Source organism: Larimichthys crocea, chromosome XV (genome assembly GCF_000972845.2).
Source record: "Larimichthys crocea isolate SSNF chromosome XV, L_crocea_2.0, whole genome shotgun sequence".
NCBI classification, from domain to species: Eukaryota; Metazoa; Chordata; class Actinopteri; family Sciaenidae; genus Larimichthys; species Larimichthys crocea.
The window spans coordinates 15901461-15928900 of record NC_040025.1 but is presented as its reverse complement, the minus strand read 5'-3'; the positions used below and the strand labels follow the sequence as shown (position 1 = coordinate 15928900).

The 27440-nt window shown below is 45.0% G+C and overlaps 1 protein-coding gene across 2 annotated transcripts in view; it reads left to right on the top strand.

Moving 5' to 3' along the window:
* Positions 1-27440, top strand: part of rarga (retinoic acid receptor gamma a) — a 42966-nt gene that overhangs the window by 12306 nt on the left and 3220 nt on the right. The window contains exons 4-9 of one of the 2 annotated variants that reach the window (XM_019268652.2): positions 745-1094; positions 24406-24554; positions 24948-25089; positions 26202-26365; positions 26701-26877; positions 27186-27390. In XM_019268652.2, the coding sequence (XP_019124197.1) occupies positions 926-1094; positions 24406-24554; positions 24948-25089; positions 26202-26365; positions 26701-26877; positions 27186-27390 (1006 nt within the window). In that variant the 5' untranslated portion in view covers positions 745-925. Of the gene's footprint in view, positions 1-744; positions 1095-10844; positions 11427-24405; positions 24555-24947; positions 25090-26201; positions 26366-26700; positions 26878-27185; positions 27391-27440 lie in introns of those variants that run through there. The other variant, XM_010747531.3, reaches the window with a different exon arrangement.

The following is a 27440-nucleotide window of genomic DNA, read 5'->3' as shown; positions in this document are numbered from 1 at the left end:
AGCAGTTAGCAATCAGTGGATCTCATTTTCTCTACCCTCTACCCCCATCGACCCCCCTCCCTCCCTCCCTTCTTCATGCTCTGGACCCCGTGTCTGGGCCTCTGGTCCTGGGGGAAAGAGGCAGAGAGGCAGGCTGCTGTGCTAGGCTGGCAGCAGGAACAGAGGAGCCCTTTATAGTAGAGTTCTGGTGATTTAAATCATATGGCATAGCCTGGAATCACTGTAGAAGTCTGGAAGCTCTTCAAAACTGCAGGAACAAGAGCTCTCTCTCTTTTTCTCTCTCTCTCTTTTTTTCCCCTCCCTCCCTCCCTCCTGCTCTTCCCTGTTATAACTTTTTCCAAACTTCTTTCTTATTTTCTTTTCCCCTCGCCCAGTCCCAGTTTTTCTGGCTTTTCCTTTCACAGCTCACTCATTCTTTTTCTCTCACGTCTTTATCTGTTTTGGTTCTCGCTGTCCTTCCTTACTTCCTCTTTCCTTCCCATTCTCTCATACCTGTTGGTATGAAGTCGTACACATCCTTCTTACATTAGAACCGCGGATAAACTTTTCTCTGTCCCAGAGGGTAGATGGATCAGAGCCTGAGAGTTGATGTGAGGTGAATTGAGTTGGTGGAATCCAGAGAGGCACAAACCACTGCTGTGTCATCATGTTCATGCCAATCAGAAACATTTATCCTCATGTTGCATGTGGTGAATTAATTAGTAAGAAGTAACACATATTTCTTCTTTCCCTTCTCTCCCTCAGAAAAGTGAATCAGATGAGTCTTCTAAAGTGGAGTTCGACGTTACCTCAGTAAACAAGAGACCTCATCGTCGCTCATCCATTCGCCACATCCTTTGAAAAAAGGACACAGATTTCAACTTTTCCGGGGGATTTCCAGGTGTTGTAAGGGCCTGCTACGGACCCTTGAGTGTGCTCCGTCGCCATGGCTACCAACAGGGAACAGCAGGTGGGTCACATGACCGGCTTCCCACCTGCTGTCTACCCCTTCGCCTTCAACTCCATGAGAAGCCACTCCCCTTTTGACCTGCTGGCCAACAGCAGCCTGTTTGGAAGATTTGGTGCCGACCTGCCCAAAGAGATGGCCGCTCTCTGTAAGTCATTTTCATTACTGTGCGTGCTCTCATGTATCATTTTCCATTTCCACTCTGACTACATATACGGCTGATGCCTTCATTTTAGTCAAGTCACATTAAACATGCACTGGAAAGAGGAAAATCTGGCTATTTAAATTACACTTCATTATGTGTAATTTTGTGGAAATGGAAAACTTTAGGGTCTGTTTGTGATATAGGATGAGTGGTAACAAAAAAAAAAAATCCCCCAAAGAAACCGTGAGGAAAAAGTCCACTTTCATCAATACAATGATTACTCTTCTCCTGTGGTTTCCTTATAGATGTATGTAGATGGTGTGGTTGTGACCACAAGCTCTGGCGAAGGCTTCACTGCAGTGTGTGTGTGTGTGTGTGTGTGTGTGTGTGTGTGTGTGTGTGTGTGTGTGTGTTTGTGTGTAGACCTCTCACAGAGCTTTTGTGAAGCAGGCAAACCCGCAAGTCTGCAATTAGAGACAAAACAACATTCTTCCAGTGTGAGGTGATGAGTGCTGTGAGCATCAACAAATATTTGAAAATGAGCACAATTGTGATCCGTCTCGTTGTTTATTCAGAATGAGTGCACCACACACCTTTTTTGTCAAAAAAAAAAGAAATAAAAAAGAAGAGAGGTGGGCTGAAGGCAAGACTCAAAGAACAGACTTCCACTAACCAGACTAACCACAACAGCATGCTCCAGTTGTGTCAGGCTTGTAGTTTCAGACCTGACCACAGGGGGCACTGTTGTATTCTGCAGCACTTGGATGGAATGATGTATGGATCACAGAGCACAAAGAGGAGATTGTTGGCAATCCAGAGTGTTTTTTCTGTCATGGAAAAACTTACCAGATTACAGACACACTGCTGACATATATTGGTCATTGTTCAAAGCACCTGCTAGTTTCAAACTGCAGTTTTTAAAAAATCAGCATCAGGATTCTAGGTCAGGGTGTATCCCTATATAAAAACCACTGCTGCACAATTGACCGCTGAGGACGTCAGTGTGAGAGAAAAGGAAGAAAGCCAGAGTGAGAGAGAGAAGATAAGAGCACTTTGGTTGAGGTTCGAGCATGAGGTAAAGGTAATCAGGAGTTATTTGAAATCTTATCTGAGTGCAGCGCTAAAGGGGCGGCAGGTGGTGGTGGGTGGTAGGTGGTGGAGGGGCTATAATGGGTGTGGGTGGCAACAGCTGAGTGTAGAGACTGAGAAGCCCCCCTGCCTGTGTGTGCAGTCCCCCTCTCTCCCCAACCACAGCATGCCTGAGCACCTCTCCAGCCTTTCAGCCGTCAATCACTACCTCACCCCACCACCAGCACCCTTCATCCACACAGTCCCCCCCCCCCTTTCTCCTCGCCGCTGCTGCCCACCTAATCCTCAAGGTATTTTCACAGAAGCAGAGCAAGAGAGAGAGAGAGAGAGAGAAAAGAGAGAGAGAGAGAGAGCACCTGGGGGTAATGTCCTAGTGTGGTGGAATCCAAGAACACACCCTGCTAGGAAAACACACAGTTACACACACGCAAACACACCACCAGAGACACTCTTCCCACTCTCTCCCTGTCTCTCACACACAGAGCACTTCTTTCATCTAAAAACTAGAAACATACCCCTGACGCAGAATGAAATCCCACAGCACTGACAGATGGATTCTTTTTGGTTTTTACACTGGCATGAGTTAAGAGAAAAAAAACAAGTATCAAAGCACAAACAGACACAGGCAACCACATGCAGCGAAGCTTCATACATGACTGCTTGTACTGACACATCCAATCTGGCAGTAGTATCGTTCACAAGGGTTAAAGACTGCAGTTATTTGGTTTAAGCTCTCTGTCAGAGCTTAAACAAGGCTGGGGTCAAAGATTAAGTCGGGATCATTGTGACAATTAGCTTCAACTCAACTTCATGTTGGAAGATTGATGTTTTTCAGTCTATCTCACAGCTTTACAAAATAATGTCAGTAGTGGTCTAATAATCTTTACTGTGATTGTTAGGATGAACATTCATATGTTTCCTTGTAGTCTCATATCAGCAATTAATCAAACAATTTCTGACTTTTCTACTCATTTAAATCACTTAAAGTAGCAGTATCAAGGACTTCTTCTTAAAGTTCTTCTTAAGTTCTTAAAACAGTGATTTCTCAAGAAGCTGGTACCGGGTTGCTTGATACATTAATTAATTAATCAGTCCCAGTTTTGTTGTTAACTAATTGGTCAGTTTACTAATTGTTTTTGAACTAGACGTGTCTGAATCAATTATCCGTTTTTTTCCCAGTGGATGGAAAACTATCAGTTGTTAGTATCGGCTTTAAGACCTCCCTTGACAGGGAATGTTACAAGTCATTTTACTGACAGCAGTCTCATTCTCCGCTCTCTTAAATGTTAGCGGGGAAGACAAAAGGCTTTGGTTTTTGGACATTCCCCAGGCCCCCCTTTTTTTTTCTCCTTCTACTTCTGCTACAGGAGTAAGCTTAACAGACCTGCTCATTGTTGTCAGGGCTGTCTGTAGGCCAGACTGAGAAAATACCTTCCACATAAAGGGAGTAGCACTGCAGATATTTCTGTGTGTGCATGTTTGTGTGTGCAGTATATAGCACTGCATTCTTGACCAGCGTCAGAGCTCCGTGCATAATTGCTGTTCGAAAGGTAGCCAGGGTGACACCTACCTTTGTTAAGAGTGCATGCTGTGCCGACAGGTCGGAGCACCTCCCACGGCGGCACTCTGTTTTGGCACCAGTGTCTTTGGAAATACCTGTTTTGCACAGAGGTGGGAAGAGACAGGAGAGGGCAGAGATGTGGTAGGCGGACTGTGTTTGCACATGTAGAGATAGTAGGCTTTGCTTCATTCTCAATGCATAAACGGAGGAAGTGGACCCAGAAAACCTCAACCTGAGCTTAGCACTTCAACATTTAGATCATGTATGAATACAGTTCACTCGTCATGTGACCCATCCTTCACACTCTTATGTTTATAAACGCGCAAAGGCGATTGTTCATCCATGAGAGGGTCTGACGGCTGTAGTGTAGCGGAGGCCGTTATCAGTTGATCCCTGTCATTATGGGACCCCTTCAAACAAACAGTTGGAAGCCCATTAAGGCCACTTACTATGTGATAACATCACCACTGAGCCCTGAAACACCTCTCTAAGCTTTCACCAATCAGGGCCGGAGCCCTGGCCCCAAAGCCAGCCACAGGGATGTTTTGAAAAGCTAGTAGGTCATTTCCTTCAGCCTACATGGCTCGGACCAAAAATCTGAATCCTTAGCTTGGCTATTCAGACCATCATTTTCAGCTTTACTGAAGTGATGTATGCAGTAACCTCAGTTGAGGCTGAGCTGTGAGTTTTTTTCAGTTTTCAGTTGCATCACAGTGGGACGAAATTAAAGCATTGTATTAATAGAATGGAATGAAGAGCGTGTTGAAACTTGTGTAAAAGCTGCCTCAGAGTCTGCTCACTTGTGCCTCCAGTGGAGACGAGTTGAACAGCCGTGCTGTTTATGTAAAGTGAGGCATGGATGTGTACACCACACACACGCACATAAACATACTGGCTGCCAAGTATATAGACATGCATCTGTGTGCGCGCATGCATGTTTGCACACACACACACATGAACCATTAAGTGAGGCAGACTGTGAAAAGGACTAAACTGTTCCAGCAGAAAAAGTATCCTCATGCAGAGTGACATAATTAAAAACACTCATTGCATTCTTAAACACACACACACACACACACACACACACACACACACACACAAGGAGGTCATGTTGGCTTAGGGAGCTCGGGGAGTTGCGTAAAGGAGCCATTTTGGTGGGAAATGTGGTATGAGAGGGAATGTTAAAACGAACCTTTAAATGGAGGAGAGGGACAGCAGGGAAGGATGTCTACTAAGCTTTCTCCACTGGATGTGAAGCAGAGCACAAACAGCACATTGTACTGCTTTATTTATTTTCATAAAGTTTGAAGTGCTGGGTTTCAGCCCAGCCTAGATGGAGGTACGTAGGTACGTGGCTGACTGTGAAGGTTTAGATTTGTCTGGTTGCATATGGGTGTGCTTATGTGGGCACACTATATATTTGAGTGAAGGGAGGGAGGGAGACTAAAGAGAAAGGAAGCTATGTATGGTTATGAAAATTATGAACACCACCGCTACCCCTCACTGCCTTGCAGGATGAAGCTTCCCTACAGACACTAAGACTGCCAGCTGCTTTTTTTTTTCTACTTCTCTTCCTGTGTGCTATTTACAAACCGTGAAGTCACCTCTGTTTTGAAAATCTCTCTGACACCTGAGTGTTCAATCTTCTGCTTTGCTCTTGAGAGTGAAGGCCAATCCATCTCTGACCTCAATCTTGTCATTTACTGATTTCTGTTTGATTTATTAAAGGGGCAAGAAAAATGACCCGAGCCTGGGGTGAAAACATTACAAATGAGGATTTCAAAGAATTTCAGAAAAACGTCAGGAATGAGAGATATATATTTGAGATTAATAGTCGCCTTTGAGGATTGTAAGCTGCATATTCAATCCATGGTTGATAATGAAAATCATTAGAAAAGAGGTCATTGCATGTGGATTATAATCATTTAAGTAGAGCCGGGAAATGGATGTGTAATTATGTATGATGTGTATCTTGTTACATATCAATATTATTATCTTTGATTTCTGATTTTGCATGAATGTTGTATTTCTTTTGGCTTTTATCAACACCAAAGAAATCAATTCTAGAAAATTCTAGTATAAAAGCAAACATCTGAATATGATAAACTACAAATGAATTCTGTATCCAACAACAATTTTGAATTCTCAAGATAGTACCATTGATGATTAGACTAAATCAAAGATAGCAGTGTTTGGTTTTGATCCCGGCTTTCACCGTTATGAGCGTCAAAACATATTCAGAAGAAAGTGATGATTGTCATAGAGCCATCTGGTCGCTGGCACCACTGCTCCTGTGACCATGATCTACATAGCAAATTAGCAATGCTAGGACTGGGCCATTTGTGTGTACTTGTGTGTGATGACAGCATGTGTAGTGCTGTTTGGCTGTGTCCTTGATCTATCAGTGAGACTGGAGCCTGCTCTGCTTTAATAAACAGCTCTGCATCATCTGACATCCCTGCTTTCATCTCCCTAGGCGACCACTAGCCTCAAGATGACAGCTCTCAGAGATGCTCCGCTTCCTTTTGGAAATCAATTCCCCTCACATTACTATTTTTATTTTTCAACCAGTGCTGGCCATGATTCAGTAGATGAGGGGGAAAATGGGCAAAAATGTCCACTTTGTTTTTCAGTCAATTTAAGCACCTCACTAAAGCAGTTTTTGTGAAACTGAGTGGAATCTTCTCCTCCGATGATATCCACCTAAACCCCCGATGGATTATGAACTCTTGAGTTCCCTTGCTCTTTTCTCTCTCCTCTTTCGCTCTTTCTTCTCAGCCTTCACCTTGGATTTCCTCTTGTTATCCCTCTGTGCAAGTTGGAGCCAATTTGCCCTAAGTGCTGGAAACTTACTGAAACTTTGTGTGTGTTTATGTATTACGCTGGTGTGTGTGCACTTGCATGCCTGCGTGTGTGGAAAGTCAGCAAAGGTTGCCGGTAAGGGAGAGGCCACAGAGTGTACTACAGTGCTGACATGATGACAGATGAAGATAAAGAGGCTACTATTAAAAATAGGAGGGGTCTGTTTTCAGATGGGCCTTTGTGGGCACGTGCAAGACGAAGAACGCGCAATGGCGAGAAATGAGGGTTGGGCCATCCAAAAGCGTAGGAGGGCACACAGGCACAGGGCGGGCCTAGGAGAACAAGGCGGGGGGTTTGTATTTTTGGCCGCACAACTAAAAGATCTTTCTTTTTTTCCTCCACAAAATACGGGTAGCAAAATGTCATGACAGTGCAGATAGAAGGATAGAAAAAGACAGAGAGCAAAAAAGACTTTGCTGAAAGATGGCCAAGACTGATAGCGCTCTGAAAAGTAGCTCTGTTAGGTCCTTTGGTGGGACAAGCATGTGAACAGAGGCCAACAGGGCTGCCGCTGAGACACGGGCTCTCTGATAAGTCATGCCTCACTTTCCCCCACGTCGCTTCTCTGTGGCACATCAGGTATCTTCAGGAGATATATTGTGAGAGAGTGATGTAGATAAGTGGATAAGATTACACATTTTGTCAGACCTGAACATGTGTAAAACCCACGGCTGGTGGATCAGTTGATGGATGTGATGAGTAAGAACGTTCGGATTGCGCTCTGTTTTTTTTTTTGCTGATGAACAAAACAACACACACACACACATATATATATATATTTATTTATTTATTTTTATTTTATTTTTATTTTTTTATTTGAGCTTTATTTGATAGAGACAGCTGAAGAGTGACAGGAATGTGGGAGGAGAGCGATGGGGAATGACGGGAAAGAGCCACAGGTCGGATTCGAATCCTGGGCCGCGGCAGCAAGGACTGAGCCTTTGTACATGCGGCGGATGCTCTACCAATTGAGCTAAATGACACCCCGACACACACATATTTGATAAGTTCATAGATGAAAAGGAGGAAAAATATCTTCAAGTGCTCAGATCTTGTTTGTTAGCTCCCTCTTTAAGCTACTTTATCATGCGTTTCTGAGTGTGTGAGTAACCTGAATCTGGCTGTAGGGAGGGCGCTCTAAACTGGTGTTCAGTGTCTCTATCATCACCAGCAATCTGTTTCAGCACGTCCACACACTGCACACATGCTCACATCAGCAATGGAAAAGCTCTACATTCCTTTCAAAATCTCCATGCTGTGTTTAGCACATAGGCATTTAAAAACAAGCTGTCTTTATTGCCTCACACATCACCGTGCTGTTGACTGTTTGGTTGGAACCTCAGTGACTGTATACAGAGGAAGTGGCAACAATGTGTTGTATACGTCTTATCTGTAATTGGCATCAGAGTGTCAGACAGTAGTAAAGCCTGTATAAGCTATAGACAGTCTGGGTTCAGTCTGGGTTTTTAGTGTCCCTGTCTACTGTACAGATAGAAAAGAGAAAATCACAGATATGGTATCAGAAAACATTTAAATATCCTGTGTTTATTTATTGTGTCTAAAAGTCCCCTCTAATCAGTGCAGTTAAACATGATTGAAAGCAGCAGTCACACAAAATGACTAGTGAGTTGGCAGCCACTGAAAATGAAATATTTCCAAAACCAGAAACAAAAGCAGAGAACTTTGTCAACTAAAACAAATCATGCAGTCAGGAAAAAAATGGCCATAGGGAACTTGATGAAATGGGGAGAGTATTTGCAGAAACAGAAGGGGGGGAGAAAAAAAAAAAAGAATTGAGGAGAGCGATGGAGAGACTTGTGAGCCAGAGAGTGAGGGAGAGAAGGAGGGAGGGCAGGATAAGTTTGGGGGGAAAGTTAGTGGCCCAGTGGGGGTTTCTTCTAGAGTTCAACCTCTCTTGCTGGGGAAGGAAGGGGAGGAGGGAGGGGAGGCAGGGAATGGCCTAGGTCAGCAGCAGTATGGAGTATGTGTAGATTAGATGTCTAAACTCACTCCGCAAACCCTCTGAAGCGCTTGAAGACTCACAGCTCACGGCGCTGTGTGCCAATAATCGAAGAACCTGGGGTTAGTGGTCTGAAATATAGTCTCAAACACAGTAAAAAGAAATGTCAAAACCAGGAGAGTGTCGGATAGGGTCCATAAATCTCCAAAAACAAAAGAGTTTCAAGTGTGAGCACATGATATTATAAATCGATTGTGTTGCGGCTCGCCAGTCCAGCGAAACAGTCCTGGCAAACCACACTGATGTTACATAGAACATTTGTACACCAGGGGAATAGTCAGTTTTTAGTTTCCAGGATGCTGTATGAAACTACAGGCGAGAGAAAAAAAAAGACAGGAAGGAGACGAAAAGACGAGTGTGAGAAGAATGTTTGTGGATCACAAAAATGTGACTTGGGGCAGTGATGATTTAATCTGAAATGCATCCAGATCAGATCTTTTCTTTTTTTTTTTTTTCTTTTTTGAATTATTGTGTAAGTGGGTGGGTGGGGAAGTTAGAAAAAGAAAGTCCTTTTTAACAACAAGCTGTGAGCAGGGACATCTTTGATAGATAACAGTTTGTTACCTAGCCTCACTGTTCTATTCCTGCTGTCATAAAGCTTCCTTTTTTATGACCCGACAGCTGTATGAAGAAACACATAAAAACTACTGATGTTGTCGACTGTTTGATGGGACAAAGGAGCTGTTAAATGTGTGAGTAAGTGTATATGTGAGGAGTATCAGCCCACATGTGAGTATGACTGCACTGAGTGTGCCAGCTTAAGAAAATAAACAACTGAAGAGAAAGCTTTTTTTTTTACGTCAATAAACGCTTGTAAATGAAAATAAGTCAAAATGACCCAAAACTTGAATGTGTGGTTTCTTTCAAACGACAGGAAAAAGAGTGAAGTGTTAGACAGAAGAGGAGGAGGGAGGAGGGAGGGCATTGTGTGTTTATGGAGAGCGTAGCCAGCAGCACAGATTGACAGGAAATGTTGTCTTTTTTGCCTGCTGGGCTGTACCACTTGTACTGGTCTGACAGGGGGGGAGATGAATGTGTGGGGCACGCAGACTAAAGTCATTCTATTATCATATATCTCCCATTGTATCAGGCTGTTTGCTTTAGCTCAGTCAGAGTCTATTCGTCTACCGAGCAACAGTTAGGACCAGTGACAGGCTATTTTATTGACCACAGACCGTCTATTGATTTCCTTCTGATTTACCGTCACTGTGAGGGCACTGTCATGTTTTAAATTGAATTGTTTTAGCAGTACACAGAGCAGCCTGTGTTAAAGAAGACTAAAAGTGGAAGGCAGATATATATTTTTCTTGTGCCGTGAGTCACAATGATATAATCAGATGGCTTTTTATGTATTACAATTCATTACTTGCACAACCGCATCACATCTGCATGGCTGCGTTTATTTCTTTGCAACGGTTGCTCGGAGATAAATCACAAACAAGGTCAAGTGAACCTGTGAGAAGTGTGTCCAGCACATGGTGTGTTTGTATATTGGGGGTATTTGTCTGTGTAAATGCACTGCAGGGATTGAGCAAGGCAAGCCTCATTCATCACTGTTAAAGCACTTCCAGAGGGAGAGACAGAAAGAACTGCCCATCCTCTGTTCCCTCAAACAGACAGAGAGGAGGGAGGGCTTTACCCTGGCATCTGGTTTCTGGGTTCAACCACAGCACAATGTTCTTTCTCTCTCTTGCTCTCTCTCTCTGGCTCTCTTTTCTCACACACACTCATACTCTCAACCGGCCAGTGGCTGGACTTTAATATGGTTATGATTAGAGACGGGGGCTCAGTGAAGGGAGGGGAAAGGGGCTCATATTTACTGCAGGGGAATTGAGGGGGAGGTGCAATGTAAAGACAGACAGAGACAGGGACCAGATCTGAATGGGACACACGGAGGGAGGTGGAGGGAGGTGGAGGGGGGGGGTCTGTGTTTGTTTGCATACGGAGCTGAAATATGAAACACAAAAGCAGACGGACGGACAAAAAAAAACAAGAGAAGAATGGGAATAGAGTTTTGTCCTCTAACTAGATCAGTTCTTCCTCCAGTGCTGGCCGGCCCCCTCTCCTCCCTTGCCTTCCAGCCCCCCCCGCCTCCACCTCCTCCTCCTCCTGGGTCCCCCTCTCTCTCTCTGTCTCCCTCCCTCTCTGGCATTCTCGCTCTCTCTCTCTCCCTCTCTCTCTCTCTCTCTCTCTCTCTCTCTCTCTCCACCCCCTCTCAGAGCGTCATGCCGAGGCAGTTGGTTCGCTCCGCCGTGTCTGGGGCTCAGCGAGAGCTGTGAGAGGCTGTTATTTAGGTCTGTTACAGCAGACAGGGAGCAGCTCACCCAAGGGCAGTGTTGAGAGTAGAGAGTAAGAGTCACTCTCAGCCTAAGCTCAGTTCAGTTCAGCTTCAGCTTCAGCCAGGCAGGAACCAGATCTGCATTCCAGCTGAGAGGGAAAGAGGGGAAACTCCAGCATCGGCAGGAAAAGGGGACAGCAGAGAGAGTGACAGCAAGAGATAAGTGCAGGGAGGGAAGGGAAGGTATCTGATCTAGCTATAGCTGCTTGTTGCTGCTGCGGTTTGTTGTTGTCACTGCCTCAGCGGTGGAAGCAGGGCAGGACGCAGGGCTCGTAGTGATTTTTTGCTGAGGGAGGAGGAGGAGGAGGGGGGGGGTTACCATGTTCGACTGTATGGAGGCTCTGGGAATGGGCCCCCGTCAGCTCTATGATGTCACCAGCCGTGGTGCGTGCATGCTGCGGAAGGCAAGCCCCTTCTTTGCGGGACTGGACCCCTTTGCTTGGACGGGCAGTGCCAGCGTTCAGTGTAAGTGGCATCCTGTTTGGATTTCTCATATGACACAATCATGTCTCTCTGTTTTTCTCCCCTCCCCTCTCTCCCTCTGTCTCTCCTATTGCTGGCTTGCTTACCCCTCAGGACTCGGCCAAGGGGGCTGCTGTCAGGGGCTACAGAGCAGCACAGGAAAAGACTGGGACAGTCAGTCTCCTCTCCTCTCCTCTCCTCTCCTCTCCTCCCCCTTTCAGCCCAGAGCCAGTTTGAGCTGCTCAACCATCTGAAAGAAAACTCTCTGCTATGATATGATAAGCGCTTGTCCGTCCATGTGTGTGATTGTGTGCCCATGTGTGTGAGCAGTGAGTCCACGGAGTCAAGTTTCAGTGACAATGTGAGCCACCTGAAGTTTGACCTTGCCAGGTGCCATACACTAAAAAACAAAACTATTACTAAGCAGAAATGAGAAAAAGAGTTAGTGAGAGACAGGAAGATGACTCACGTTTCAGTTACACATGTTAGGTTTACCTTCCATTGTGATTTTGACTGTACGAGTTTCGTTTCTGAGGTATTTTTCATGAAAGGTTATTGACGAATTGTGGTCTGTGGAATATTACACATAGTAAAAGTTCTGTGCAGCCTGTGCAGAGTTTTGTTTACACTCCTGGATACTAGATGGATAATGATATTCCTTTTGAGCCAACAGCCATGAATTAATAAGTAGATTAATTATTTAATGGAAAAAAATATGAATAAATTAGAAATGTGGAATGCATATGCAGTCTTCAAGAAGCTGAGGGATATTCTGGCCAGCTTTCTTTACTCAATTTTTCTCTGTCAGACCCTCATTTTTTCCCCCTCTCCCTCCTTCCACTACTGACTTCAGACAAGGCTCTGACTCTAACAACAGGCCTGTCTCTGGACAGACAAAACTGGGGTCCATTTCCATACACTTCCAGGGGGGCGCTACTGCTGTGAGAGAGCGTGTGAGAGTGGAAAAGGAGTGGGGGTGTATATGCATGGTATGGTGGGAGAAGTGTGGATGGAGCCAAGCCAGATATGACAGTGGAAAAACAATCAAGAGTACAAGAAGTGATAGAGCAGTGGGATAAACAGCTTATCTGTGTTCTCGTTTTTTGGGACGCTTTTTCAAATTTTGTTCTGACTTTTTTTGTTTTGTATTTTTCTGTTTGTTCATCCTCCTGCTTTTTGTTCCTTTTTACTGCCTCTCGGGGGGAGTCATCTGTCTTCATTAATCGTGAAGACACCAGCGTTTCAGTGGCTGTCATGCACACTGGCTGAGCTTTAATGAAGACAGATGCCCTGTCAGTGGAGGCCGAGGCCAGGGGGGACTCCAGCCAGCCCAGCCTGCTCTGCTTAGCTAGGGGAGCCCTGATGATAACAACATGAGATTTGTTTATTTAATCAATCAGGCCTCTTTGGCCTCTCCCTTTAAACCCATTCACACACATGCACACATTTAAAAATCAGGCCTCCAGATTCCAGAGGTGCATTTTTCTTTTGGGTCTTTGTTCTAGAAAATCAAAGAGATAAAAAGTTCTCGACAAGCTGCCCTGAGGGTGAGGGAGCTGAGTCTAGCAGAGCAGAGCAAAGTGGAGGCCAGTGTGGTGTACTGTTTCAAGCCCTCTATGCCCAATAACCTTTGTAAACAAGGCCGCCCTATCCCCACACGAGGAGCCATAATGCCTCTCTTTACTGAAGCAGTTGCCCCTCATTGTCCTCATCAATGAGGCTGATGAATTGATGTTTGAGTCTGATATCTCATTAAGCCGGCCCAGCTGCACAACAGAGGGACCTGTCTGGCTCCTAATACCACACTCACACAAGCGCACACACTGCACACCAAAATAACCACCGGGTTTGTAAAGAGAGTCACCTGGCCGTGGCATAATACTCAACAATGAGTTTGACTGTGGTCAAACTGTGCGCTTTTCTGTTTGCAAAAAGAAATTCAGCAGTTCCACACTGCTGAATTTCTACGAACGGTGGTGGAAAAAGTGTGCTTTGAGGTGAAAACTGTGGAAAAACGCAATGAAATATGTTTGGCTCCCCTGAATGTGACACAAAATGAGTATATCCTATTGTCCCGGCTGTAAATCTCCTGCGGTGATAAGTGTCACTGTTGTTGGCCGTTAGCCTGGGACAGTCACAGGACTTAAAAGCGTGTGGTCAGTTTTCCTGTTTTTTTGTTCAACAGTGGGAGACCTCAATGTCAGAGGTTAGTCAGGGGCTACGGCCTGGCCAATGTCAGATCTACACCATGTGTGGTGGCCTTGTCAACTTGCTGAAAAGGAGACCCTTTCAACCAGCTTAGCTTGTGTAATGCTCTTAAGTGCCTTCTACCATGGAGCTGGTACTACATCTGAGCTGCCCTGCACATAAGGATAATGGACACTGATTTAGTCATACGTCAATGAGAACTGAATTAGTCAACTGCCAGGGAAGCCATTTGAGAGAACCTATGCAGACCAATCCCCACTCTGTCAATGTTCATTTGTGTAGAAGAATGAGGCAATTACGCTTAGCAGTTCTCCAGGGTCAGAAGAAGGGGAAGTGTGTTTTTTTCCACCAAAACACACTCGTAGCTCGATCCCTTCAAACACTATTTGGATATTAATCGTGATGCTTGCAAGCGATACAAACAAGAGAGTGACATGGCAAGTAACCGATCGCTGGAGTAATCCATCAGCATGCATGCAATCACACACACACTGTGCTACACAGGCACACACACGCCTCTTTGTTTTCCCTTAATGTGCTGTTCAAATGTGAATTGAGGAGCTAATTGAAATGGGGGTATATCTCGGCAGCAATGGCAGAGAAATAAGAGCTTCCTGTGACCGCTGGCACATTCTGGCCCCCGATCATTTTCTCCCTGATGGAAGTCCGCAGTTATTTCATTATAATTACAAAAGATTCAATTAAAAGATTAGAATGCCTGAGGGGGCAGGACTGGGAATAGATAGTGGTATCTTGATTGGTGTGTGTGTGTGTGTGGGGGGGTGGTATATGTGTGCATGTTTTTGTGTGTGTCTAAGAGGGAGAGTGAAGGAGTCTTATAATATCATGGTAGCAGTTCTAATGAGGACTTGTCAGTGCTGTTATATATACATAAACCTTGTTGATCCTTTTAAGATAATGTCAAATGAATGTGCTGAAGGTAAAAGGGCTTAAGTAGTCAGCTGGTCCAAGGTCACTGAGTTGTAATTGATATGCCTGGTGGAAAAAACCTTTACGTGTCTCTGAAAACAGTTACAGCACAACTAAATTAGCTGTTTACAAGTACAGAGTGAAATGTGCAAAACACCGAAGCACAAGAGAAAATTTTTTTATCCTGTATTTCCAAACTGAAAAAAAAAATAGTGTCTAGAGTCTGGTCAGTAAAGAGCCCTTTTTTCTTTTTGCTAAGCTGCTCTCTGGGGAAAGATGCATTACTATGCATGCATATGTTTAGGTATTTATATGTTCATGTATCTGTGTACTGTCATGTCTAAATAATACTCTGCTCCAGTGGCTCTGACAGCTGCAGAAAACGTTGCATTCACACTGATATTAAATGTAATTTAATTTAATTCTAACCGCATAATAATAAATTTTTACTATATTACATTACAACATGGAAAACATTTTTATAGCATGAAGCCACTTTCAGTATAAGGGCTACTTGTGTTGCAGTATCACACCACCTTGCTAACAGATCTGTCTCAGCCCTGCAGTAATAGCCAAGCCCATTAATAGGCAGTGACGCCTATAAATAAACAGATTCAGTCCCTGCAGTTGCTTAAGGTTTATTCCACAAGTAGTCTGTTTTCATATGTGGTTTTGCTTATGCATAAATATGAGGAGTGTCAGCCAGTGCTTGCGTGTGTGGAGTCTGTATGTGATATATGTCAATGTACGTAGTGTTTATGTGCCTGTTCGGATGCCTTTGGGCACCCAGACTGCTGTGTCAAACCCAGAGACGGACAATGTGCCAGGCTGGATTCCACAGGCCTGTGTTGGAATCCAGCTTTGCTCTAATAGTAGTTTATAGCCCCTCAGCAGCGTCAGTCACACCACTGTAAATAAAACTCATCAACCGCCATGTGGAGGCTGAACCTGTCAGGTCACACTCTTTGTTTGTCTTTTCCTGTCCGTCTTTTGTGAAATTTTTGTGCCATATTTCACAAGCGTGCTTACGCTGAAACATTAGCAGGAAATTTCGTGGAACGCAACATGACAGAAAAGGCTGTTATGAGGCAACTGAGCCAACAGTTTGCCCCTTTGTATCAGCGGAGTATAAAAGGTGGACTTTCATAAGTTCTTACACAATAGTTTGCTGGTCACGGAGGTATTGTGGCTGCCCACCCTAACACCCATGTCTGGCTGCTGCTATTGTAGATGTTTACTGAGAACAGCTTGCCTGTCAGGCACATTTTTCCCTTGTACAAAGGCGTGGGCAATTGGCAGGCAGTGTGTGTGTGTGTGTGTGTGTGTGTGTGTGTGTGTGTGTACTCATGCATGCACCTGTGATAGTTTATTTCACTGGTCAGCATGCAATGTGCAGTTACACATGTGTGTTTGTGTATAGTGTATATAGGAGTGTGTGTATATGTCACAGAGCCATGTGTGAGCTGTGCGTGAAGAGAGCAGTTCTGTTACCACCATGTTATTGACTGACGGCTTGGCTCGACCGTTGCTAGGGGCTCAATGTTATGAGAAACGTAGGGCTCGGACAGCCAAGCCGGGACTAGAAACCCAGACGAGCCTGACTGTCCTCCCTCTGTGTATGTGTGAATGGGTTGTGTTTACGCAGCCGACGGTGTTTGGCAGGGAGTGGTGGGCGGCTGGTGTAGTACAGCTATTATCTGGGCTCAAGGGTGGAGAGTGATGGAAGAGGAGTTGGCCGAAGGAGGGAGGGAGGGAGGAGGAGGAGGAAAGTCTGTTGGGGTTCTTTTCACTTGGACATTAGTCAAATTCTGCCAATGTGCGTATGTGCAACTGCCATGACCACTACTCTGAAAATGGTGTATGAGCTCATTTGTATATACGTGCATTTGTTTGTGTGTATATTCTGCCTGTGTGACCACTGAGATGGAGAACAGGTTTGTGTAAACTGACATGCCTGTAATTGTGTGCTAAGCTGACCGTTTGGGACTTTTTACGGGGCGAACATAATCGTCAATGGAGATCTTCACAGATGCCTCCCTGAGCATATATGAGTGTCTCTTTTGTGTGTGTTTACATACGTACATGAAAGTTATTTGGATAAACTTTACATACAGGGCTGTCGTTTAGCTCGGTTGGTGGAGCAACCGCCCCATGTATGAAGGCTCAGTCCTTGCTGCGGCGGCCCAGGGTTCGAGTCCGACCTGTGGCTCTTTCCTGCATGTCATACCCCATCTCTCTCTCTCCCCACATTTCTGTCACTCTTCAGCTGTCTCTATCGAAAAAAAATGAAGCTTGAAAAGGCCCCAAAAAAAACTTTACATACAGCTGGTGAGTAATCCGATTTCTCTCCAACCTACTGTCATATTTTTTAACCAAGACTCTCAAACCACACAGTTTTTCCTATCACAATTTTACAAATAATCTATTGTATAGCTATGGAAACAGATTTATTTATTTTAGTTTCTGTTTCAGTCAGGTTTTGGATTTATTTATTTTGGATTCAATAATATGCAGTTACAGTAATGATTTTTCCTTTCATTCCACTGCATTGCCTTTGTTGGCTCTCCGTCATGCACACATGTAAAAAATATAAACCTGGTTAATGTAAATGGGGCTGTCTAAATGTTTTTTGTTTTTTTTTACATGATCTCTCCTACAAATTAGGTTACTGCAGAAAACTGACAATTACCACATTACTGAAGTGCTTGTAAACACTTCAGTGGGCCCCTGCCGTAGATATTTTGCTCTGAATCTAACACAAGTAGTGCATTCTCACTTACACACATGACACACACTCATGACACACACTCACGTGCAGGCAGGCATGCATGAACGCACAGTAAAAAAAAACACACAAAAAAAACACATGCTCTTCAGTGACTACAAATTAGCAGAGAATACAGTGTGTCCATGTCTTCACTGGAGTGTGACCTGTGATTGAATGAAAGCGGCCTGTAGTCATCCTGTCAGTAGGCTTGGATTTATCAGCTCTTGCTCCTCTGTTTGGGCACCTCACATTTGCCAGAAAACAGTGAGAGAAAACTAGCCAGCCAGACAGACAGCCAGTTAGACAGGAAACGATCCAGCAATGGAGTTAGGGGCTGCTTGGGATGATTTATGCCTTGTTCAGGAATGCTGAATGAGTTCAGGGTGCACTGCTGTTATGGGAACTGACTGAATGAACATTGCTTACTTTCTAAGTGACGTATCTGTATTCTCTGAATGGTAATAGTCAAATTGTCAAAATGTGACATTATTACCCCATATTAATCTGGCACAGATCAAGAGGCAGACAGAAGGAAATGAATCACTGTATGGCCCCAATCTGAATTTCTTGTCAGAGCTCTGCCAGCGTCAGCCCAGAGGCCGAGTTGGGCAACCTGTTGACAGTTAGTTGCCAAGCAAAAGTGAAAAACTCAGATATGCATCACTGCTCCGCCGAGCTACTCAAAGCAGAAGTTTCTCAGAGTTACTTCTACATCTGATATGAGTCTTGAGTGTTTGTGCCAGTTTTAGGGGATTTTGTGCCAGTGTTGCAATAACACATACATATGGGCTATAAATCACTCAGACATCAGGAAACTACAGTCATTTTCTGGCTGCCCTCACATTGTTCATTTGTGTATCTCACTCCCAGTGTCTGCCTTTGCTTTTGGCTCCCTCAAGGCGCTGCATTCAAAGTCCTTTCAAATTAACGGATGGAGGGAAAATGTAGCCATAAATGCAAATGTGGAGTCAGTAAAATCAGAAGAGACGTTAGATAGACGGCTATGACTTGATCGACATGATATGACACGATTTTGTTAAACAGTAATTGAGCAATAGAATTTGCTAGGCCTAGAAAAAAAGAAGGAGGAGGAAATACACACACACAGACATTAACGTGAGAATGAACTGTGTGCTACTACTACTTGTGGGTGTGCTTGTTCCTTCCAATAAGAGGTTTGCGTTTGCACGCTTTGGTCTGCGGTGCTTCCCCAATGAGTTGGAGTGAATACTACTGTTGTTGTTTACGTTATCCTCCTTTCCCCTCACTTCCTCTGACAGAGCAAGGCTGCAGCTACAGCTGGGCTACTTCTACTTTTGTAGGTTTCTATTGTTGTGGGGAGGAAGCAATAGCAATTGAACGAGCGCTAGTGGCCTTGCCAGAGACAGACAGGTGAGAGCCAGGGCTACAGATGGTGAGAGGAAGTCTGGGAGGACGAGAAACAACCTGAGGATCAAAGACTCAGGATTTGCCTCAATGACTCTCCTCTCTCCTCTACTCTCCTCACCTCGCCTGTCTGCCTGCCTCCACTCTCTGTCTGCTTCCTCGCCTGCCCGAGAGTTGTCCTGTCTTCTTGACATGATCAATGGCCCAGGCCTGCGCCGCATTGCCAGGTTTGGGTTCACTCTCAAGTCACTGGAGGAGAGCTGTGTTCCTTTCTGTCTTCTGGTGGGCAGATGAAGAGTCAGCTGGAGCTCACCACAGGGATGAGGGGGCACATTTTTTCCACAGATATGCACTTGACTGTCTGCTTTTCTCTGCACAAGCCATAAAGGCCACAGACTAAAATCCTTTCATTGAAATTATGTTTCCTTTAATTTTCTCTCTCGTTTTAATACCTCCTTCCTCAGGTTTTGTACAAGGACATTTGAAGGAAACTCTTTTTTTTTTTTGCTGGGTTCATGGGGGACAGGCAGCTTGGTGGGCAAGTTTGTCTGTTTGAAGCCAACTTGTGTGTTTCTTGACAGGGTTGTGTGGTGTAGGAAAAAAGGGGGGTGTTTGCTGCCAAATGTTGGCTTGGCCAACTCCATCAAGAAAATATCAAAAGGCCCTTTATGAGGTGCTGTAAAGAAGAAAGGGTGTTTTGAGAGCACCACCAGACTGCAAGGGTATTTCCACTTTTTAAAAAGTGCCCTGAGGATACAGGCTTATCCCACCTGCTGCCTTTCCTGCTCTGCTCTGCTTGTGCGCTTTCTTTGGTGGAGCTGTAGATGAAGAAGTGTGAAGTGTGTGTGTGTTGGCAGGAGTTTGTGTGCCATGTCACATTGTGTCACTCTCAAAAGTCCAGAGTTTTGTCATAATGTAGTACTCGAGGCTTGAAATGACGCCAAAACGTCTGACTCTGCGTACACGTATGGTCTCAGATTATATGTGTCTATCTCTCTCAGTGTTTCATGACTGTTGGTTCTGACAGAAGGGTGCAAATTCCTGAATGTGTGTGTGTGCGTGTTAATGTCTGGTTTCTCACCACTCCTGGTCAGCTTGATGTCTTTTCACCACTCAAACCTGAGCCATCTCCTGGTCGACAGCCCAGTTTTATCTTCTTTTTTTTAAAGTCAGCTTAGCAGGGCCTCTTTACAGAGTGAATGTGTGTGTGTGTGTGTGTGTCTGTAGGAGTCCAGGTAATGAGCTTTCTGACAGCTGTTGAAAGGCGTTGCTACTGCTCAGCACCTTTAATGAAAGCATCCCCCCTCCTTGTCAACACACATTCCTCCCTCCCTCCCTCCTTCCACCCAGCATATAAACAATTTCTTTCTCAGTTGCAGGTAGGTTACATTGTGAGCGCTTGTGCAAGTTACACAATAGGGACTTGATAGACCTCCCACCTGAAAGCTCACAGGTGACTCAACTGTGTGCAAGAGAGCTTGAACAGAGCAGCAGTATTATTTAACCGCTGGGAAATGAATGCACATGTAGGAAGGTGTAGCAGTGAGGGACACAGAAAAGTGGCTACAAAAGCAGTGACGGAGATCCTCCGGAAAGACTGGTTCTGACAGGAGGAAGGAAATGAGTCGGTTGTGTGGGACCTTGTAGCAGAAACCTCAGAGGGATGGCAGGAAGACGTGGGCAGAGAAACAGAGAAAGAGAGTGAAACGTGCTGGCACCACTGACATGGGTGTGGTACTTTCTTTTCCTCTTTCACGAAGCCCAGTTCTTCATAGAAACCTTTCTGGTGGTCACTCAGTGACTCGCAGTCACCCTGTGGTGCTGTAGCCTCTGCCATAGGGTAGAGGGCCAAGGGCACCCTCAAAGGCCCCACCTAGTGTGCCAGCAACTCTTCCAGCCCACTGTTCACCATCCTCTCTCAATCTGCTTCCCTTCTGCCACTGCTGTCAGCCCAGTACCCACCCCTCTTTTCACAGTGAGCCCTACTGTGTGCCCCTCTCACACACCGCCTCCAAGTCTCACACACTCTTTTACTGCCCAGTGCATTCGACAAGAACATGCAAGCTTTGGAGGCTGTTTAATGAAGGTAGAGATGGAGACAAAGGCCCCACATGCCCGTGCTTGCATTTGAACTCAAGCAGGAACAAAAAATCTGAGCACAACGAACCACACACACACACACACACGCACACACACTCATGGGAGGCTATCTTAACGGGTAACAGTGGCGTTGTACTGCTGCACTGTTACGAACAGTCCCAACATTTGCAAATCAAATAGAGGCTTTGGAAAATGGGCAGTGCCAGTGGCTGGAGTGGAAAACACGCAAATGACATAAACACAGAGGTGAACACCTATAATTATGTCTGCGTCACTCTGTTGTGTACTGTACCGCACGGTACTGTATGTACACTGTCCTCACACGGAAGCAGCCTGTGCATTCACTCTCACATGCCAAGACTAGACTTCTGAAACGGCTACCCACTGAAGATTCAATCACACGGAAAAGTCACGTAGACAAAATCTGCAGGCCTATTGTGAAAGAAAAACTTGCTGCTGTGCCAGAATGTCATATGCTTCTCTGTTAAAAAGGAGTGTGTTGCAACATAAAACACGAGCTGCATAGTCATGTCTTTTGCTCACATACATTAGAAACACTCCCCTTTCCAGTTGAGTGAACTCCAGGCAGCTTCAGTGTTGCCAGAAAGTCGCATGGTTTTTCTGTAGTACCTCTTCCTAGTCCCTCGTTTTCTCTCCTATCGTATTTGCCAAAGGGACGTTGATTGGCCCAGCTGACTTGACCTAGAATTTAATGTAATTGACCCAGTTGAAGTCACCTTTAGCTAAACTGCTATTTCTGTCATGTGCAGTTACATTTCACATCAAATGAGGTTGAGGAGGATGATGATGTACGGCTGAAGCACTTAAGAATAAAGCACAGGAGTGCAGATGGGAGTGTTGTGTGTGGTTTATAGTTTGTAGCTCATGAATATTATTCTCCTGTTTGCATGTGTGTGTAGTTTGCAAGCATTGAATAGTATCTCTGTGTGTGTACATGACCAGGGGATTAAGCCTGGTCAGTGCAGCTGGACCACTTGTGTGCAGAGGGCATTGAGAGAAGGGATTAGGGAGTAAACTGATACTTAGCAGGAAACGAACAGTGGCTTCTGGTAACTCAACTATCCCTCCTTCTTGCTTTCTATTATCCTCTTCTCCTCCCCCAACAACAGCAGCCACCCACCTATCCCACTCCTCTCATCTCATCCGTCCGTCATCAGCTCACAGGCCTTGGCCGGCGGATTGTCATGCAAATGGTGCCCCAGGCCTCGGAGCACTGATAAGGAGGGCCTCTCATTTCACAGGGCTTTGTTTTCTAAACAGTGATGAGCTGAGTTGAGGAGACTGGGTAAAGGAGCTCAGGGCGGCTGCCTGAATGGGCCCTCTCACTGTGGCGCCCTGGGGTAAGTGGTGCGGGGGATTTGGATGGAGCGGGCTGAATGAGGCGGGTACAGGAGTCATGTTCTCTGGCAGGAACCAGGTTCCAAGTGTTGACGGAGCCCAAAGTATTTTTTCTCTCTCGCTGCCGTCCGAATTTTCTCCAGGATGGTCTTTCTCTGTTTGGCTCGCTTTCTTTCTCCATTTAGATGGTGTCAGTCAGTGTTCGTTACTTGACGCCACATATGGTTTGTCCTTTTCTAAGGGGTTGTCAGCGCTCGGTCTGGAGCCTCATTTGCTGCTGTTATTATTGCATAAACATAGAGGTTCATGGCACGTTCAGAGGGTTTCTGCTCTCCCACTGACCCTGCTGCTTTGTTACATTCTGGCCAGGGAGATATGAGAACTGCTGTAGAAACATTCAGCGGGCGTAAACTTCAGGTTTTAGATTGATTTGCACATTTGGCTTCAGGATCGCTCTTAAAACTAATGGAAAACATCTTTGCCTCCAGCAAAGTAAGGCTTTCAAAGGAGGAATTTGAATGTGGATTCTGAATTGTCAAATATAAAAACACATATGAAAAACAGATGTCTGAGCAGCAGACAACAAATGAAAATGTCTGACATATTTCTGTTACTATCATTAATGAGGTAGTAGCTGGCCAGTCACAGCAGCTGTAGCAGAAGTGGTAGTAATGGTCAGCTTGGTCTTGAACAAGACTTGCCCTCAGGAGCAACTGTGTCCTCTCCTCCCCCTCCCCCCTTCTGCCCCTTTCTCTGTTTTTTATCAAATTCCTCTTTTTATGCCCCCCTTTTTTTTTCCTCTTTTTGAAGTCTCCCCTCTCTTGTAAAAAGCCAAGCTGGTGGTTTTTTGCCTCAGCCTTGGGTGTGAGAGAGGGGAAGAGGGGGGGGGTTGTAGGTTAAGTTTAGGCTAGCCCTCTGTGCTTTCCATTGAAGGTGCTGGGGGGAGGTGGGGGCAGTAAAAGTTAGAATTTTAGAGCCTCCCTGTTTTTTATTTTATGATTGGCTTTTTTTACGGGCTGGGAGCTACAGCTGGTGGTGTGAATAGCTGCCCAAGGTGACCGAGTCCCAATAAAGTTTAGGCCAGCCGAGCTGGGGCCTCCAGCCCAGCCATGGGACCGCCTTTATAGGCCGCCTTACGAGCCTAGGCCTCTATTAAAACCTGGCAGGGCTGCACTGAGGAATTTAGGGCCAGGAAATAAGAGAAAAATAGGGTTTGTGTGTCAGGGGGTGGTGGGATGCAGAGTTGGGGGGGGGGGTTGAAGTTTGAGGGTAACCAAGGGTGAAAGTTGAAAGAGGTGCTGTTGGGTAAGTGGATGTTCAAGTGTGCGGCGTATGGATTCCATACTTCCCCAGAGCAACATGTGTGTCTGTGTTTGTGCAGGCTAGCATGTGTGGCGTGGGTCTGGTCGTAGTGCAGCAGCTTATGTTTCTCTGGGGGAAGTATGGAATCCATATGCTGCACACTTGAACATCTAAAAGAGCCTGTACGTGCTCCACTTTGGAATATAGTGAAGTTTAATGTACCATAACAAGTATGTGACTCGAGGTAGCGCTGACGTCACGGTTGTGCTCCAGTTTGAAAGGTAGACAGAGAGCTTTACAACAGCTCTGCATGCATGTGTGTTTGCCGTGCGTCTGCTCCGGGTGTGCAAGATGTCATCATATGCTGTTGTCAGCCTGTGGAATGACGATGAGCCAGCTTTGAGTCTTGGCTGCAACAGCTCACTACCTGGCCTTATCAGAGGAGCTGTCAATCTACAGCGCTGTGGTTCACTGCTATAAAAGAAGTTTTGTCTCCACTGTCAGACAGTCATTCTTTCTTTTGTTTCTTGACACGAAACAATATTCTCCCCAAATATGCACCTGAGTGCTGCCCCTTAGGGTGGTAATTGGTGTCTGGTAGTAAAAACTGTTGCCTTTCTCTCTTATCTTTATTGAGCTTGTCCAACAGAGAGACGAGCTAAAAAAAGAATATGTGATCATGTATCTTAATCCACCTCCAGGAGAAAATGTTACCAACAGAACCGACAGCCGTTACTCAGTATTGCAAATCAAATGGAAAAGAAAAAGGAAATGCTGTCAGTTGTCATATTAAGTTATGAAGTTAAACGCACTCGACTGTCTACATCTGCTATGTATATTTGACATGTGACATTTCAGACTACACGGTAGATTTACGAGAAATCACATGTTCATGTGCTCTTCTTTTTTTTTTGTGTTTCTTGTCCATAGCGGTGGAGACCCAAAGCACCAGCTCAGAGGAGATGGTACCCAGTTCTCCGTCACCACCTCCCCCACCTCGTATCTACAAGCCATGCTTTGTGTGCCAGGACAAGTCCTCAGGGTACCACTACGGTGTCAGCTCCTGTGAGGGCTGCAAGGTGAGAAGAACCTGCCATATCCCTGTGTGCTCCGCTTTGTATGGATTTATTACATACATTTAGAAAAAATGCTGTGTTGCCAGAAATATTAGTTAAGTGCCTTTTCATCAAGATAAAAAAAATAGCCTTGTATGCAGACTGTACAATTTATGTAATATGAGTTATAGTAGTGTAGTGTGAAAAAGGAAACATTAAGAAGAAAGAAATAAAAAGCGTAAGAATTGAAATGTTAGATTGTTTTGTTTTTCATTTCTGGATTTATAAATAAGAGCGTGTATGAAAGACAACTAGTCAAATGTCACGTCCTTGATTTGATGACATGGCTACAAAACACAATCTCTCTCTTTTTCTCTCGCCCTGTCCCCTTTTGTCTCTTGCTTCCTGATGCTTCAGGGTTTCTTCCGTCGCAGTATCCAGAAGAACATGGTGTACACCTGCCACAGAGACAAGAACTGCCAGATTAACAAGGTCACACGCAACCGCTGTCAGTACTGCAGGCTGCAGAAATGCTTTGAGGTCGGCATGTCCAAGGAAGGTGAGCCCCCCAGGACTTGAGCCCCAAGGGTTAGAGAGACCCACTTGTAAAACATGGATTTTCACTCTCTTACATATATGTGTACACAGACACACACACACAAGGCTGCATGTTCTGCCTTCAAAGACACAGTATGATATACTTCTGTATCCCTACAATAGCAGTTGATATTCAAATTATACTTGGCTCAGAGTCAGGGTTTCTTTTTCTTTTACCACAAAACTAATCACAGCTTAATCTGTCCTGATTCACACAGTGTGAACTTATTGATTTAGTAATGCTCAGAGATGCTGGGAAACTATGCAGCAGAGAGACAGATGATGAGCCTACCAGGGGTGGTGATCAGGGCGAGGCTGGGCACTGTACCAATCATATGACTAATCGCTTTACAAAATGATTCTCACTTCCTGTTTCACCACAAAACCTCGCCCTCTGGCCCAGCACAAACGCTGCATTCATTCATGAAGGCAACAGAGCAGAAAACTAAATTTGGGGATTTGACAAAGATAATGGCGGCAGCATTCGTACTGCTTGCAGAGTCAAAGACATGGTTTTCTATTTATTGTGACCTTGTGCGTTGACGGCTGTGTGTAAGTGGCATTTTCTTGCCCCTCATAGAGCCCGTGGGACATGTATGGTGTAATGTTTGTGTGGGATGTGTGTTAAGACCGGGATCACATTGTGCCTCTGCTATTACTGGATATCCTGAGAGGAAGGAAAGTATGGGAGGAGGAGGGAGAGGAGGCAGAGAGGGAGAGAGTGGAGGACTGGCTTATGTGCACCGGTCAAGTGGATAGAGAGATGGACACGGAAGAGAGCGGGTGATAAGAAATAGATAGCCAGTGTCCGTGTCGTCCTAAAGGAAATATGTTAATACTGTTAAGAGCAACCTCAGCTGCTGCTGTGTTCTTGTTTCCACTAGTGAGCACAATGTCTTTGACAGTATTAAGAGTACGGTGGATGTTTTTACATGTGATCACAGATTAAAAAAAACAGAAAAACAGGACATTCTGTAGCTGATCTGTGAAAGCACATGAGTAAAGGATTTTGTATGAAGTTGTGGCAAATCTTCTCTTCTAACTGCTTTGATTTTGTGTTTTTTCTTCACACAGCGGTGCGTAATGACAGAAACAAGAAGAAGAAGGATGTGAAGGAGGAGGTGGTGCTTCCAGAGAGTTATGAGCTAAGTGGCGAGCTAGAGGAGTTGGTCAATAAAGTCAGCAAAGCTCACCAAGAAACCTTCCCGTCACTTTGCCAATTGGGCAAATACACCACCGTAAGTAAAACACATACTACTGTTCACTCATACTGTGTGTGGCAACATTCTCCAAGCTATGTCGTCACTAAGAGCTCCATAATTGCATGCAAAGACGTAAATTCACCGTAGCTTTCCCAACATAGTGGTGGTTTAACTAATTCAGTTCCCCATTAAGCCATCTGTGTGGCCTCTGAATGATTGATGTAACATGTAAATGGATTTTTTTTCCCTTGATTGATGTAAAATGTAAATGTGTTGTGAGGCTCAGACACGCTCGCCCTTAATGCAAAAAAGGGTTGTACAACACCTCGCTAACAACACACTGATCTGTGTGTGTGTGTGTGTGTGTTCAGAACTCCAGCTCAGACACCCGCGTCCAGCTGGATCTGGGTTTATGGGACAAGTTCAGTGAGCTCTCCACCAAATGCATCATCAAGATTGTGGAATTTGCCAAGCGGCTGCCAGGTTTCACCACCCTCACCATCGCTGACCAGATTACTCTACTGAAGTCGGCCTGCCTGGACATTCTGGTGAGTAACCATTGTCTTTGTTTTTCGCCTTTTGTCCTCTTCATTTACTCTTGACAGCAGAGCCCTTTTCTCACAAATAAAGAACTTGACAGATAAGAGAATACTGGCATCTGGTGGTGACAGGTGGTAGTGCTGGGAGGTTTGCTTGAACCTTTTGTATATTTGGTGTGAGAATAGTTATACACAAATAGACACTTTGATCTCTACTGAAGCTCTTTAGATATTTAGTTGCAGAAAACCTTGTTTTTCACCTGTATATCATATTTTTCTCAATGCTTACAAAGTTTTCCACTTTCTCATGCTCACAGATGCTGAGGATCTGCACACGCTACACCCCAGAACAGGACACTATGACCTTCTCAGATGGCCTGACTCTGAACCGGACTCAGATGCACAATGCCGGTTTCGGGCCACTCACAGACCTGGTGTTCGCCTTTGCTGGTCAGCTTCTACCCCTGGAGATGGACGACACAGAAACTGGCCTCCTCAGTGCCATCTGCCTTATCTGTGGAGGTACTGCAGTGTATACATACACTGACCACATTATGTTGGAAGTGGAAGTG